The sequence below is a fragment of the Microcebus murinus genome, chromosome 6 (assembly GCF_040939455.1).
Source record: "Microcebus murinus isolate Inina chromosome 6, M.murinus_Inina_mat1.0, whole genome shotgun sequence".
Classification (NCBI taxonomy): Eukaryota; Metazoa; Chordata; class Mammalia; order Primates; family Cheirogaleidae; genus Microcebus; species Microcebus murinus.
In genome coordinates, this window is record NC_134109.1 from 58291867 (window position 1) to 58308498 (window position 16632).

The 16632-nt window shown below is 53.0% G+C and overlaps 1 protein-coding gene across 2 annotated transcripts; it reads left to right on the forward strand.

The window, feature by feature from the left end:
• Positions 1-4256: 4256 nt before the first annotated feature.
• NKX2-1 (NK2 homeobox 1) lies at positions 4257-14784 on the forward strand. Of its 2 annotated transcripts, XM_076004089.1 has the most exons (3): positions 4257-4537; positions 5234-5619; positions 6540-14784. In XM_076004089.1, the coding sequence occupies exons 1-3, from the start codon at positions 4461-4463 to the stop codon at positions 7280-7282; spliced, it is 1206 nt and encodes a 401-aa protein (XP_075860204.1). In that variant the 5' UTR covers positions 4257-4460; the 3' UTR covers positions 7283-14784. The 2 variants fall into 2 exon arrangements, with proteins under 2 accessions (XP_075860204.1, XP_020141368.1); XM_020285779.2 differs by lacking the exon at positions 4257-4537 and having other exon boundaries at positions 4573-5619.
• Positions 14785-16632: the final 1848 nt, after the last annotated feature.

Here is a 16632-nt window from a genome sequence, read left to right on the forward strand (position 1 = left end):
CGATGCGGACGGCGCTCAGGTGTCTCCGCGCCCCACCCCCAGCCCCACCCTATCTAGGGCCTACCCAGAGATCAAGCCTTGAGAAAACCGTCCCCCAAAGGAAAGCCCTCGCAGAGGCCTTAGACTGTGGAGCCCAGACAGGGAGCAGTAGAGGGATCCCTTCTTGCAGCGTTCTGCGAAAGGCGCCCCGGGCCTCCCGCAGACCATCCTGAAGCTTTCAGTTCTGGTGCCTGGGAAAGGAGCGCGCAGGGGTCCTGTGAGGCCCTTTCAGGGAGAGGAACCCAGGAAGGCAGCCTCTAGAGGTGTTTCTTGGACCATGGAGTAGGGGAGCAACGACCCACAGCGCCCATTGCCTTCGGCTCTCTGGGCCCCTGTCGCCTCGACGGCACTCGGGAACACAGCTCAGCCTGGCCCAGGAGCCTGCGCCTGCCTGAGGGAGACCCGTGGAAGCAGCCGAGGAGCCCAAATGCTTCTTGCAGAGGGTCAGAGGCCTGGATTCAGTTTCCATGGATCCAAAATACAGAATCAGAAGTAACAACGTACGCTAGCTAGCGACTTTTTATCATTTACAAATTTCGACACAGGATCTCATCCTGAATTATTTGAATCCCTAGCCTAACAATCTAGGAAGGTACACGGGGCAGATTGTGACCATTTTTACAGCTTAAGAAACAGATGCTGAAGAGTCTGTTTCCTTAACTCAGTATTTGAGGCACTGGGGGAATTCGAGGATAGATAAAACAGGGTCTCACTCTGGAGCCAGAAAACACCCTAGTTTACTTTCACTGTGATGGGAGTGGCTCCAGACTGTGGTGGGAACTCGTAACCACTAACGCCCAGGACTTCTGACTTCTCACGATCTTTGAGGACCCTCAAAGATCAGAAAATAGTGCAGAAATTCACACACCTTCGTTGCAACGCTCTAGAGAGTGCATGTTGCTTGGATCCCGCAGTAATATGTATCACAAAGTAACTACATATTATTTGGGTGATGGACTGTTAATGTGTAAGCTCCTGGTAGCCAGGAGCTGCATCTAGATAAAGGTCGAATTTTCAGGCCTAGCGTAGCCCCTGGCATAGAGCCGAAGCTCAATAAAGATTTGTCGAGTGAATCATGAATCGAGATAAAACTTGGAGCAAAATAACACTACCGGGAAACACTGTCGCTCAGTGTCCTAGGTAGGTGTGAAAGACCATGAGAGGGGTGAGAAAAATTGGCGGGGAGAAAGATGCTTCCTTCTCACCATCCCACCTGGTCTGAGCCACAGACCTTGAATTAACCTTTCCGAATGAGCCTCCTGTTCTTGTCTCACAAAATGACACTGCAGGGACAGAAGGAGGTTTCCCTTCCACTAGGCTGGTGTGAGCAAAGGCTGATGGAGATTTCCAGCATCTAGGACTGGGCCTAGGCCTGCGCCTCTGCGGCTCCTCGATTCCTGGCAGAGCCGCAGCCAGAAAAGCAGACTGTGGTCGGAAATGAGACAGCCCTGTGAGGCTGCTCCAGGGGAGCTCCAGGAGGGGCCCGCGTTGGGCCCTGCCCCGCCATGCTGGCTCCCCGGCACACCCACCCCACCAGGGAGTGGTCGAGTTTCGGGATAAAGAAGGATGGCAGGCTCCGAGAGGTGGAATCGGGGTTACTGAGTATACCCAGTAGCCATGAAAAAAATCACTGGTTTAACTGGGGTATGCCCTATTTAGGGTGAGTCTAGGAAGCGGCGGAAAGAAAGGACGCTCTTCAGTCAGAAAGGTGTTTGGAGCAAGAGGCTGGGCTCTGGAGGCCTTTGCTTGGACAAGCTCGGAGATAGATACGCGCCTCTTCCCCACAAGGCGCCTTAGTCTTCCGGTTTATTCTTGGCAGTGCTGTGCGCCTGGGAAAGAATGCGGAGCGGCGAGCGTGTGTGCGGGGGCAAGAGTAGGACCGGCGCCTGGAGCCTGTGCTGCGGGGGCTCGGTGCAGACGAGGTCTAGACCAGGGCTGTATCGGTGCGCGCGTCAGAAGCGCGCCTGCAGCCGGTGGTTGAAGCACCGAGAGAGTGAACCGAAAACCGTTGCCCACCCTATCATTTTTGAGCTCCCGCTCCGGTTCAGCGCGGTTCCCGTCCTGGTCCAGAGCGGACGGGGGATGGCGAGTCTCCTAGAGAGTTGCGGCCCCGTCCCTTGCCTGGTTGCTCCTCGGACTTTCCAAGCTGGAGGCGGGGGAGCTGGTAGCCACGTGCGCCCGGGACCAGCTAAGGGACTGGAAAGCTGCCCAGGGACAAAGGCCGAGCGACAAGACCCAGGAGCTATGAAACATTCACCCAACTGTTCCCTTTACTAAGGTCTAGGGACCTAAAGAGGAGGTAGGGATATTCATGATCATCACAGAAATCTCCAGTGCTGGCACTGAGCTTAAAATGTCAAAGCTTTCAAAGCACTTTAATGTGTCTGATCTTATTTGAATCTCTTAAAAACCTTATAAAGAATGATCTCCATTTCCAAATGCCATTGAGACTGGGAGAGATGTACGATGTTCTCACACTTGGTGTTTCTAACTTAACAAGTATGAAATAATGGAGAAAGAAGTAAGATCTGGAAAACCCACCCCGCCTTCGCAGTAAACCCCATTCCAGGCGCAGGGCCGCCTGGGTCGCGCCTGCAGACAAGGTCTGTATTCGACGTTGCCAGCTCTCCTCTGAGGTTCACTTGAGCCCAGCTGTCTCCTCCCCTCTTTGCTCCCTGGGCTTAGGCACCACATTGACCAAACTGCAGTTGATGGGGTCTGCGTCCTTCCTGAGAGCGCCCCCCAGAGAAGCCCCTGGGAAGGAAGGGCAAGGAGCCCGGCTTTGCGCCTGTCTTTCGCAGCACAAGCTGCCAGCGCGTCTTTGCGCGCAAACGCGGGGTCGTCTGCCCCAAAACTGTGCATAAATACTGGCCCATGTGGGAGGCCCTTGGGTGTCCTGAACTTTTTTTCTCCTCATAAGGGAGGTAGGTGGTGAGGAAAGCGAATACTAGCCTAGAAGTTGGCTTTGTATTGAGCGAGTACAGAGCACTCTTCAAGGAGAGAATTGAAATCTTGAAAAGCAAAACTTTACTATAATTGCTATTAATGAAAAAGAAGCCCAACCTGCTTAATTAAATAGCTGAGAACTGCGTGCTCATCACCGGGAGTTCCTTCTCTATGAGAGGGAAAAATAAAATATGGAAACAAAAACCAAATTCGAGAAGCTCCTTGACCGGCCAGCGAAGTGTATTGGAGGCACCTGCGGGGCCAGGGAGCGCTCCGCCCTCCAAGCCCCTAGTGCGTAGAGGAGGCTGAAACAGCCAAAGAGAAAGCAAAACAAAAACAAACAATAATAAAAACGTTTAAAATCCAAGGGCAAAAATTGGAGTCGGTCTCAAAATCTGCGTTGAGCAGGGCTCCACTCGGTAGTCCACTCGCCTGCAGGCCCCGGCCGGGCCGGAGCAAAGCCGCGGACGCCCCGGCTCTGCTGGGTAGCGCAGCCCACTGCTCCCCCTTGCCAGGCGCCCAAGGACCCTCAAGGCGCGGGGCCCACACTTGAAACCTGGGAGCACGCAGACAGGAAACCCACTTCCTCCTAAGCAGTTTCTTGCTCGTCGGATGAGAGGCGCCCAATTGAAGCAGAATGATCCTCATCTACTAATATCCAGCGTGGCCACAAAGCGACTGGCCATTTACGCCACCACTTTAAACAAAGATATTTGGTTATTCCCAGGAAGCAAGTGCACTTTTGCATGGCTGAGCTCCGGGCGGAGGCGAGCCTCAGCCCAGCCTCCCGCCCGCGGGTCTGCCTGCGCCTGGGTATTGCCCCCTCCCGGCCAGCGGGTTCCGCCAGGGTTCAGGCTCAGTTCTGCCGGGCAAGAGAAGGGCGGGCACTCACTCTGCTCCCTGCCTGCGCCTTCCCTGAAGCACCAGAGGGAAAAATGGCGAGGCTTTGGGCTTGGGTGCTGGGGCTGTGATGTCCTTGGAAAGTCAGCTCTAGTCCCAGACCCCTGTGTGTCCTGGCGAGGGTCAGGGACACCAGGTTTGTTTGAGGTGGGGCAACTTCAGTGATGCGCCCTCCCATTAGTTCTCCTTTCCCATCCTCCCAGCTCAGGAGGCCAGTGGTGTGTTTGCCTGGGCCAGGGTTGGGGGTGGGGAAGGGGAGCCTCGGGTGACTGGGGGGGGGGCGTAATGTATGGGGGGGCTGGCCAACTGAAAAGCCCCTGAGCTTGGGTGGGGGGTGGCGCGGGGATCCGGGACAGCCTCGCGGCGGCAGTCGATCCCCTACTTAGCGCCCCCTCCGCCCGCTCGGATTCTCTTGGGTAGGGGGAAAGGGGGCGGGGAGCAGAGATGTCCCTCTGACGGCGGCAGAAGAAGCAGACAGACTGACAGACACGTAGACCAACAGTGCAGCCCCAGGGTTCGTCCCCAGACTCGCTCGCTCATTTGGTGGCGACTGGGGCTCAGCGCAGCGAAGCCCGATGTGGTCCGGAGGCGGTGGGAAGGCGCGGGGCTGGGAGGCCGCGGCGGGAGGGAGGAGCAGCCCCGGCAGGCTCAGGTGAAACCCCCACCCCGTCCCTTGGCCCTCTCCTCCTAAAGACCTGTCCCCGCCCGGGGAACCCCGACCGAATAGGAAAGTGGTTCCACTTTGTAACTCTGCAAGTTGGTTGCAAAGCAGCATTCACCTTCCTTCCTCCCAAACATCCCTTCTCCTCGGATACTCCTCACCCCACCTCCTACCCTCCCCGCTCTAGGTTCCCTCCTCCTTCCCCTCCTCCGCCTCCTCCCCGCGCGCCCGTGGCACCCCACAAAAATGGGGGTGGGGGTGTCCAAAGGAGGGGGGGAAATGCTTTGGGTCTCCTCTCTGCGCCTCTCTCTCTCTCTTTCTCTCTCTCTCTATGAGACCCAAAAATCCTGACAAGTGAAACTTAAAGGTGTTTACCTTGTCATCAGCATGTAAGCTAATTATCTCGGGCAAGATGTAGGCTTCTATTGTCTTGTTGCTTTAGCGCTTACGCCCCGCCTCTGGTGGCTGCCTAAAACCTGGCGCCGGGCTAAAACAAACGCGAGGCAGCCCCCGAGCCTCCACTCAAGCCAATTAAGGAGGACTCGGTCCACTCCGTTACGTGTACATCCAACAAGATCGGCGTTAAGGTAACACCAGAATATTTGGCAAAGGGAGAAAAAAAAAAAAGCAGCGAGGCTTCGCCTTCCCCCTCTCCCTTTTTTTTCCTCCTCTTCCTTCCTCCTCCAGCCGCCGCCGAATCATGTCGATGAGTCCAAAGCACACGACTCCGTTCTCAGTGTCTGACATCTTGAGTCCCCTGGAGGAAAGCTACAAGAAAGTGGGCATGGAGGGCGGCGGCCTCGGGGCTCCGCTGGCGGCGTACAGACAGGGCCAGGCGGCACCGCCAGCCGCGGCCATGCAGCAGCACGCCGTGGGACACCACGGCGCAGTCACCGCCGCCTACCACATGACGGCGGCGGGGGTGCCCCAGCTCTCGCACTCCGCCGTGGGGGGCTACTGCAACGGCAACCTGGGCAACATGAGCGAGCTGCCGCCGTACCAGGACACCATGCGGAACAGCGCCTCGGGCCCCGGATGGTACAGCGCCAACCCAGACCCGCGCTTCCCCGCCAGTAAGTGAGGCCGCCCCACTGCGGGGCCGCGGGCTGAGCGCAGGAGGCGCGGCAAGGGCCGCCCGGAAGGCGCGGCGCCGACAGGCTGCGCGCTGGGCTATCAGGGTGGGCGGCCCGGCAGCGGCACCAGGAACTTGGGTGCCGGAGCTGGGGATTCTTCCCCCTGCTGGGCTGGGGGTCAAAGAAGAGGCACGTGGTAGCGCTGGGGTCCTGCGGACAGATGCTGGTACTCAGCATCTGCCGGGCGCGGCGGATCCGCAGCTGTGCTCCGCGCGGAAGACCTCGGAAACCCGAGGGAGGCGACCCCCAAGCTGAGGGAGCGGGGGCGAGCAGAGCGCGGAGACGCTAGGCCTGGCGAGGAAGGAGGCTACCCTGTAGGGATGCACTCAGGCGCCCAGCCGGCCAGCTCTCCAGCAAAGTGAGGGCATGTGGGAGGGCACGAAACTCCGGAGGGGCCTCTAATGGGCCGAGCAGGTGCCCTCACTAGGGCCCGACGGGAGAGAGAAAGCAAGAGGAAATTCGTCTAGGGGCTTGAGCTTTTGGAAGTCAACATCCCCTCTCCTGACCTCCCAAAGTTGGGGTCTACCGTCAGACCCCACATCCCGGCCTGTGCCCAGTTCGCCGATTGTGGCCTCTAACCGGGGTTGGGCACGAAAGGAGCGAAAGAGGGAACTGAGACTGAGGGAGGGCAGCCAGGGTTGACGTTGGGCATTCTCCAACACAGCCCTCGACTGCAAGGCCTGGGGCAGGTGCTGGCGATTCCCTGAGGCTGGGCCTCTCGAGGCCGAGCGCTAGGCGGCCCCGGGAGAGTAGGGCGCCGTCGGGCGAGACGGGCCGGGCGGGCCAAGCGCGCGGAAAGCAGGGGTGGCTTGGCCGGCCCAGCCCGGCCCTCGCCGACGCTGTGCGTTTGTCGCTTACAGTCTCCCGCTTCATGGGCCCAGCGAGCGGCATGAACATGAGCGGCATGGGCGGCCTGGGCTCGCTGGGGGACGTGAGCAAGAACATGGCCCCGCTGCCAAGCGCGCCGCGCCGGAAGCGCCGGGTGCTCTTCTCCCAGGCGCAGGTGTACGAGCTGGAGCGACGCTTCAAGCAACAGAAGTACCTGTCGGCGCCGGAGCGCGAGCACCTGGCCAGCATGATTCACCTGACACCCACGCAGGTCAAGATCTGGTTCCAGAACCACCGCTATAAGATGAAGCGCCAGGCCAAGGACAAGGCGGCACAGCAACAACTGCAGCAGGACAGTGGCGGCGGCGGGGGCGGCGGGGGCGCCGGTTGCCCGCAGCAGCAACAGGCTCAGCAGCAGTCACCGCGCCGGGTGGCAGTGCCCGTCCTGGTGAAAGACGGCAAACCGTGCCAGGCGGGTGCCCCCGCGCCGGGCGCCGCCGGGCTGCAGGGCCACGCGCAGCAGCAGGCGCAGCAGCAGGCGCAGGCCGCTCAGGCGGCGGCAGCGGCTATCTCGGTGGGCAGCGGTGGAGCCGGCCTGGGAGCACACCCGGGCCACCAGCCGGGCAGCGCAGGCCAGTCTCCGGACTTGGCGCACCACGCCGCCAGCCCCGCGGCGCTGCAGGGCCAGGTCTCCAGCCTGTCCCACCTGAACTCCTCGGGCTCGGACTACGGCACCATGTCCTGCTCCACCTTGCTATATGGTCGGACATGGTGAGAGGACGCCCAGCCCGCCCAAGCCCTGCGCGCTGCCTCACCGCTTCTCCTCCTGCCCGCCACACAGACTACCGTCCCCCCAGCTGCTCCACGCGCTGCGACTTTTTCTTGAAAACCTGTCCGCATTTAGACCAAGGGAAAAAAACACAAAGGCCAAACTGCTGGACGTCTTTCTTTCTTTTTCTAAAATTTGTGGGGTTTTTTTTTAAAGAAAATAAAAACAACCAAGTGAATCCAATGCTTCTTAAGGAATTAAACAGAGAAGGACGTACAACAGCTTTGGGGGTGTCTTTTTGGTGATTCAAATGGGTTTCCCACGCTGAGGCAGGGCCCAATTTGGAGAGGGCTCTGCACTGACCTAGCTCCAGACTCTAAAGATCGAAAACTTCTTTCTGGGTACACTCTGCCAGCAAAGTGGACTTGCTTGTAAATACCAGGATTTTTTTTTTTTTAGAAGGGAGGACGGGAGCTGGGGAGAGGAAAGACTCTTCGACATAACCCACTTGTCACTGACACAAAGGAAGTGCCCCTTCCCCGGTGCCCTCTAACCGCCTAGGCCCAGCCAGGACAGGTCCTCCACGAAAATTGTTTTATGTTTGATGTGAACTTGTAGCTGTAAAATGCTGTCAAAAGTTGGACTAAATGCCTAGTTTTTAGTAATCTGTACATTTTGTTGTAAAAAGAAAACCACTCCCTGTCCCCAGCCCCTCACATTTTTTATGGGCATTGACAAATCTGTGTATATTATTTGGCAGTTTGGTATTTGCGGCGTCAGTCTTTTTCTGTTGTAACTTATGTAGATATTTGGCTTAAATATAGTTCCTAAGAAGCTTCTAATAAATTATACAAATTAAAAAGATTCTTTTTCTGATTAAAAACCCTCCTTTTTGTTTGGTTTTGATTTGACTTTTTAAATGGCCTTTTTCCTTTTTTTGGTTGGTGTGAGTCTCATCTTTGGCCTGATGAGATCCGAATTGTTTGGGTTTGAGCTCAAGGATTCTGAACCAGCTAAGGAGGCCAGGCCCAGAGTCCTTGTCCCATGGAAAGAAGGAGTTTTGTTTTGCTAGGAATTGAGTGGAACCAAATCTTGAGCATTCTCGAGACTCAGCAATAGAGAAGAGAAAAGCCAAACTACTTACACCAGGAGGGAGAGGGAGAGAGAGAAAGAGAAAGAGACCATAGGGCTCGCTCTCTCTCTCTTTTTTGTCAGTTTTTTTTTTCTTTTTTAGAAACCTCAGAACTATCTGCTGTGGTCTTACACAGCTGAGCCAACATTTAAAACAGTGGGCCGGGATAACCATTTTAAGTGATCTATCATTTTAAGTGAATGGATTGCCCCTATAGATTAGAATGTCAAATCTTTATTTCTAATCCTGTGACTGAGCTGTTTTTGAAACTGTGGAAATCATTCCTGGATTCATTTATGCTCTAAAACAGCAATGCCTGTTCACCCAGCAGCGGGTGAGCTTAGTCCCTGCTTCATAAGGCTCCTCTGGCCTCTGTCAGTGTCAGGCGTGGTGGCCGGCCTAAGGTTGCCCCAGGAAGGACTTTGGGAGCTGGGGTTTCACTCCGTTTCCTACTCTAGGCTCCTAAACCTTCGTAACAGTGAATCTTTCTCTGGTTCCCAACTCTGCACCTTGCACTGGAATACACAGGGACTCCCCCAGCAAATTTTCACTGGTGACTCCTTTCTTCCCACTTCTAATTTCCTGGTCTCCCCGTGCTCAGAGGTGTGTCTCTCGGGATCTCTTAGGGATGCAATGCTGGGGCAGGTGTGTGTGGAAAGAATGGTTGTGGACAGAGAGAAAAATTATAGTCCCTTGGATGGGCTGTTGCCCCTTCTCTGTCACCTCTGATAAACCTACCCAGGAAAGGCAGCTGAAGGGCTGTGGGCAGATGTCCCTCCCAGCACTTCCCTCTAGGTCTGGAGATGTTTGATTGTGGGCGATTGATTCATGTTTGGCATGTACTCACTTCTCACCCAAATTTTCAACTTTCTTTTCCTTTCCCACCCCTCTCTCCCCAGCGTTCATTCCTCTCCTTTCATTTCATTCGGTCTCCATCTCTCTTCCCAACTTCCACCCTGCATCAGGCGAGGAGCTTGTTAGGAAAGTAGGCTGGCCTGAGTCCTTGCTCCACAGTTCTCTTTGTGGACTTCCTAGGGTCTGCTCTGGTGTGGTGCCTGAGGACTTGGGGCTAGGGCGGGCTGCAGTTTCCAATATCCAGAAGGGACTCGGAGAGGGTGGCTGCTTGGGTGTAGTGAGTGTGCTGGTTGAGGGAATCTTAGCAAGTCTCACGTTCCAAAAAACCCCACGCCAGAAAGTTTGAACGCTTGCGTCGTAATGGGCGGTCGTAATGGACAGTCGTAATGGGCAGCCGTTGTTGTTCGGGGACAGGAAGTGTAGATGGCTAAGGCACCCAGCTCAGGCTGGGGCTGGCAGGGGAGGTGAGTACTGCAGCTGCTGTTGGACTCTAAGGTCCATATTCCACGGGTTGGAGTTATGCTCAACCTGCCCTCTTGCCTGGCACAAGCCTGGGCGGGGATGAGGTGGGAAGTCCTAGGAAGCCCCGTACCCCCACTCTAGCCAGGAGCTGGCTGCTGAGAGTCACAATTTTGGTAAACTGTGGTACCCTCGGCCTTATAACCCTTGCACTGCATGGAGTTTCTATCAAATACATTCTTCTCCCCGCCGTCTAGAGTCGGCTTAGTTTGAAGTCTATTTACTCGTCCCAGGGAAAGGTGAATTCAGCCGGGTCTACGGATGCGACCGAGACAAACAAGGCCTCGGCGGCTTCTCGCCATCAATCACACGCTGTCCACCGGCTCTTGGCTGGGGGACTCGTCGCAGCTGCAGGAAGCGGCCCTAGATCGCAGTCTAAAGCTTTTCATTGGAAAGTAGGCGCCCGCTGGGCGCAGCACAAGAGGGTTCTGCAGCCGGGGGACACCCTCCGCCCCTACAGCACTGCGAAGCCCACGTCGTCCCCTCCCCTAGCTCTCCAGCAACTCTGACCAGCATCTCAGGCCCAATTTCTAACCCCTCTCCCCCACCCCCGGGGGAAAAAAATCAGCATTCTGAGGATGTCCCTGGTGCCCAGGTACCTGGAAGAGCAGAAGCTTTGGACATGTGAGCAGAGAACAATTCACCCCAGATCACTGCGAAGCTTTGCCTCCTCCAAAGTACCCTACCCATCTGCAGGCCCGACGGCTTGGAGGAGTGGGGGAGATTTTGCACACAGCACCCCCCCTTCCTCCTCTCCCCCACCCCCACTTCGCCATGTAAACAGGAGGACTTTCTCGAGAGCCCTGGAGAGCGGCTCTAGTGGCTTCGGGGCCTGAAACCCCTGGCTTGGCTTGTTTGATGTTTAGCATCCCAAAGCGGCTCCCCACCCCGGCCCCAGCTTGGGAACCTGGAGCTGTGGGCAGGAGAGGAAGGAGAGCAGCTCTCTCGGCTGGCGGGCCAGGGACTGGCCCGGGCTCAGGGAAGCGAGAAGAGCGGGACAGAGGTGCTCTGAGCAGGAGAGAAAGGGGTGCTGGACTGCCGCTGCCACCAACAAGGGCACAAACTGGGGTCCTCAAGGCCAGGGGGCGGTGGGGTCAGGGAAGGGTTCACAGCCGGGGCTCCGGCTAGGGGTAGGAGCTGGCCTGATGGGAAGTAGCCTGGGGCCCGCCAGTGACATCCGAGCCAGGCCCGGGGCCGGGCGACTCCCGGAGAAGAGCTCTGGCACGTCCTCCTGGAGGCCGGGGAGGCAGCTCTTCCCACTGCATAGGTCTTGGCCTTTCATGGAGAGAGACTTGCTCCGGAGCCTTCTAAGGTATTTTAAATCCTCCTGGGGCAGGCTAGGGAGCGTCAGTGACAGTGCTTGGGTCTGGCATCCTAGTCTCCGATTTTGAGGCCTCAGGGAAGAATTCTCAGACTTTAGAGGCCGCACACCCTCGAGCGCGCTCACCAGCGTCTGGGCGGCGGTGAGGGGCTATCTCGAGGCGCGTGTGCACAAAAGGTAGCTCGAGTCTCTTCTCAGGCGTTCCGAGATAAGAGGAAATGAGAGCGGGGTTTTCTGACTTCCAACTCATTAGGGACCAGGTAAGGTCAATGCTTTCTCTATTATGTCTTTATCTTAAAAGTGGGTCAATTTAAGATAAGGGAAAAAAAAATCCTGGATCTGTGTGAGCCGTGCTGATAAAGACTGACCCCTTTTCTGAACTAAAAGCAAGCCAGGCAGACATTCATTTTCTATAAACAAGAGAGTTGTGAGAAGCTGCCTTGGATTCTGATGGGATGTCTCCAGTCTCTATAGACATCGCTCTCTTTTCCCTACTCCCCACCCCCAAGGATGAGAGTGAAGAAGCGGAGTGAGCAGGCGATTTTATTTGTGGAAAACTAGGAAGCTAGTTGGGAAATGTGAATCTGAGGTGATACGATTCTTAGGCATGGTTTCCTGTCTTGTTTGTTTCAAACGCAGCTTTCTTTCAAAATGGAAGGAAAGTGACAGACATGGGTGTTGGGAGGGAGGAGGCTGAGTGTTTTCCTTGAAATCCCAGTTAGGAGATACTGGACATCCTGTTCCTCTGGCCCTTCCTACCTTCCTGGCTGGTGGGTTCCTTCTTGTGTAGTTGTGTTCCTGAGTCTTCAGGCCACCCTCTGTGGGGCCCAATTTGGGATCGGACTCAACTTGCAGCACAAAGTTTTCTGGTGCCTTTTTGACCAATTGCTTCTGGAAGGAGTGTCCTATCTATCTCCAGTCACCCTCTCGGGCAAGTTTGTTCACCCAACTAGCTGGAGGAATGGGGTATGGATAGGAGTAGAGGAAAATATATATTTTATTGAAGGGGAGGGCCGGGGTCTGCTCGTGCCCTCATGCTCACCATGTAGTTGTGTTTCTAAACTTTTTTTTTTTTAAGATTAGTCAAGTGCAGTAGTGAGGAGGGGGAAAGTAGTAGAACAAGGAGTTCAATCTGTAACTGACTGTGAACAATCAAATGAGATAAGTCACTACTTTCGGACCAACCTGTTTCTAAACTTTCTTTAATGATTCTCAAAGGAATGGAGGAAGAGCAGGCTCAGCAACTTGGCCGCACAGCTTTGGCCTCATCTGAAGCTATGGCTGAGGTGGCTGGCTGCATTTTTCTCTGATAATGACCTAATGCCCGACTTGGTGGGCATCTAGGCATGATGCTGGGCTTCTGTCCCTCTTATTTGATAATGCTTCCCATTTTATCTCTGATTACCTTTGTTATTGTGAGTTATATCAAAGTTTTGGAAAAGGTGAGCCTCAAATCCACTTTCCTTTTTATTTCTTTTTGTTGAAGGACACTGAAATATAAATCCATCACTGTTAGTGTTCTGCCTGAAATATAAATAAAACATAGACATAAATATTGCAGGCAGCAGGACTTGCTAAAGAGAATTCTGCCTTTGACATACAATTCATGATTCTGCCCAGTATATATGTAGGTATAAGTGATTGCATAGAGACGTCTGTCCGTGTATGTATGTGTAAAAGTATGCACACATATGTATCTCATACACATGTATATTGCTCTTATATATAGTTAATAAGATTCAAACGGAAAATATTTAATATAGAATTCTCTTAGAGATTGTACAAAACCTGTTAGATGCAAAAACATTGAATACATTATTATCTCAATTAAGATGTCACATAAAACAGTTAGCCTTAAAAAATCAAATAAACAAAAACTTTCTTTAGTTTTGCCCATTTTAATTGGAATATCTATTTATTGTCCTGTGAAATCTGGGGAATTAATTATGTTTTGGAAAATATTAAAATTTGTTCTTGAAGAAATTGAACTTAGAGCCTTAGACACAGCTCTGGATGAGACTTGTTGAGGTAATCTGTAACAAAAAATGTTGTCCCTTGCCAAACTCAAATTATCCATTTAAAGAAATCATTAATATGAATACTACCACCCAAGAACAACAACAACAACAACAAAATAAATGTTTTTGCTCCTCATTTGTAGTGAGTGTCCTCTAGAAATTGGCCTTCACATAGTAGTGGAAATAAGAGAGCAAGTCTGAATGTTGCCTGACAAGAAGAAAAAAGGCAAACTTTCTATCCCTCTTCCTTCCCCTTCATTTCACATGTTTCTGGGAAGCCCATCTTTAAAATCATGTTGTTAGTAACAGCAGGTTGGTGGTGGTGTTAAACATTGCATTTCTAGGATTGTTTGTAGATTGTCGAGAATTTCATTTCTGCAAAATCAGAGATGTCAGGGCAAGAAGTGTCCTTGGATACCCTTCCCTTGTCGTTGTGCCCATTCTATGGAAAACCCCCTAGAACAATTGGCCTCCACCTTGCCTGGCATTCTCCTTCCCAATGCTGCTGCTAGAAAGTGTCCAAAGTTCTAGGAAAACAAGGGTTTATTTGGCCCGCGTGCTACTGATTTACCTGAACTCTGCGGCACACAGAAGGCTGAGTGCGCGCGCGCAGATGTAAACCTGGGAATTACCGTAATGACACGAAAAGGACCGAGAGCTGGTTCCTCTGAGCTGACTGCTCGCTGTGCCATAAACCAGGAAACTCGGTCAATGTTTAATGTACTGCCTGTGCCTGTGTGTAAAGCTAACCCTGAAGAGTTAGGTTCCCTGCAGACACTTCCAGAGCACCAGGTCTCTAAACAGACTTGCGGCGACAGGCTTTTCCCCCCAGAAGAGATTCTGAAGCCACAGAGGATTAAACCCCTCTCTCCTCCTAGCCACTTGATGGTGCCTGGAGGTCTGCAAGGCCTGGGTGGGGACTAAGAGGCTGGGGGGCTGGGCATTGATGGCTTCTTCCTTCTCTTCTGACTCTGCTTCAGAAAGAATTGAAACTGTCAAACTACAGGAGTGCACAGAGCACACTTCCCCACCTCCAGCCAGGGCAGACAGAAGTTGTAGCTAGTTCATTACTACCCACCAACCAGCAGTATTAACTGAAATGTGGATTACTCTTCCCTAGCAGGACTGCAGAGGTTGAGGCCTGGGTGCAGCAAACCTTGGAAGTGCTGCATTGTATCATTCCTACAATTGACACAATAGGCAAAGCTTAGTTATCTCTCTACATACTTACATAGTCCATTGGCTTCGTATTGTGATCAAATGGGAGAACTTTTTGGAAATTTTTAATAAAAAGCCAACCCACCCAGAGCTATAGTTTAGCATTGAATGGGATAGAGAGAAAAACCTTTGAGGTGTTTGGTAGCATACAGACACCTTGACAGTCGCTTTCTTGTATGAACCATCTTCTGACAATTACAATGCCACATCAACACAAAATTAGTTGTTGGAAATTCTTGACATGCCTAAGTACTTAGATTGTGTTAGTTGTGTGTCTATGAAAGCTGAGGGATTTTGTGTACATGCTTCTGCTCATAGGAAAGACAGAAGAGAGGAGGGGGGCTGGAAAGGAGGGAAGGGGATAAGAGAGAAACAACTGTGTCTGGTGAAAGCATGCGGGGTTCTGTCGGTCATCGCGACAGCTGAGAGGTACCACTGTTACAGCTGGGTCAAGGTGGTGGGGTGGGATGCATAAGTGTGTGGTGTTTAGGGGGTGATGTTAGTTGGGGGGGCCTAACGATGCTGGGGGGTGGTGTGTGTACCACGTCTGAGCTTTGGGCTGGTAACACAATGGCAATGTAATTATCTAGCTGAAACATGCTCAAATGGCAAAAAGTTGCAAAATAGATCGACCTCCTGGAGAAGAGAGGGAGCTGGTTACAGAGGTCTGCAGCCATCATCCTTTTTTCAATACATTTTAAACAAGAGGATCTAGCGAGTGATTCTGATTCAATACACATAATCAGTTTGCAAGTCTTATTTCCATTTGAAAACAGGGCCATTTGCAATCATAAGAGCCGGACACGCTGAAAGATACAGAGCGCATTCCGAGCAGATGATGGGTGACAGAATCTGTAGGCAAGCACTAAATATTTTCTTCTAGCTTCAGACCTTGTGCGTCAGTCTTTAGTCCTGATGTATTTTAAATAGAATATTCCTATTGAATATATAATTTAATTGCTTAGAAAATCGAGACTCTGGCTGAGGGGAAAAACCCGACAAGAAAGGTGACAGAGAAACCATGTTGATAGTGCTTCTCCTGGGTGCTGGTTAACGGATTTGATGGAAAATTCGATTTGTTTTATAAAGGAATGGCAGCTGGCAGGTGCTGTCCAGAACTAAAATTCGCGGGCTGGCGCGGCGAAGCCCTGCCCGGGAGTGGCCGGGTCTAACAGGGAGTCTGCGGGGCGGAGATGCGGAACCTCCGAGAAAGCCCAGGGGACAACTCTGCGGCTTCCCAGTGACACTGCCAAAGACCTGGGGGCTCCTCACAGCCTGGCGGCTCCAAATTGGTTGTCAGGGTTCTCAGCTAGACGTGTGGGCACTTGAAATCTCGAGCTATTTTATGGTCTCTCATGGTGAAAGTTTTGGTTTCCAAGGACCTTTCCTAGCAGCCGTCTGCGGCCTTCCCCCTCCTGCCCGCGGCCTCGCCCTCCCCGCCCCCGCCCAGCGGGCGTTCTGCCCCCAGTCCAGCCCGGCCTCACCCCGCCCACTCGCGCCCCGCTCTCCCCCGCCCGCCCCAGCGGGCCACTCTCCTTTCGGTTCCCGCGCTGGGAACGACCTCCGCTGTTCGCCGCCGGCGACAGGGCCCCCAGCCCCTCCTGGAAGTCTGGTGTGCGAAAGAGTAGAAGCTTCCCGTGAATTCTGACCCTAGAATATACAAATATTAGTTCACTGGGCCACGACGACGATGCAAACCCTAACATGAAAGGACTTTTTAAAAAAGATCTTAAAGCACAATCTTTGTACAAATAAGCAAAACCAAACAAAGCAGTGAACCACTGCTGTTTCCCCGAAGAGTTTTCTTAAGGAAAAAAAGATTCTGTCTCTTCCTAAACATCATCTAACAAACTTTCTAACAGGGTGAAAGTCAATTTAACAATAAATAGTATGTGCTTAATGCCAATTCCATTTTTATTTTAAAAGGGGTTATATCAACCTCCTCAAGTTGGTGCCTCTTAGGCGGGCCGTTAAGTTTTTAGACGTCCTTGCAGTACATTTTCACCCCTGGAAAGATCTAAAGAGAACCAATACATGGAGTGTGTAGTGTATGGGGTGGGGGGAATTGGGGTGGGATTTTGTGTAGCTCCTGGCTCTGCTTGCTCAATTTTCTGAAAAATTCACACTAAAAGCCCCAGTATTCTCTTTAACAGATGCCAAATGATAGGAACTACAAAGATTTAAAGACATTTTTCCTCCTTACACCTCCCTCAGCCCCAGCCCCCAGCTATAAACTCTGGATGTTTTTCCTCTCTACAACTCATTCTGTGGATAACCGAGAGTGGTCCAGAGG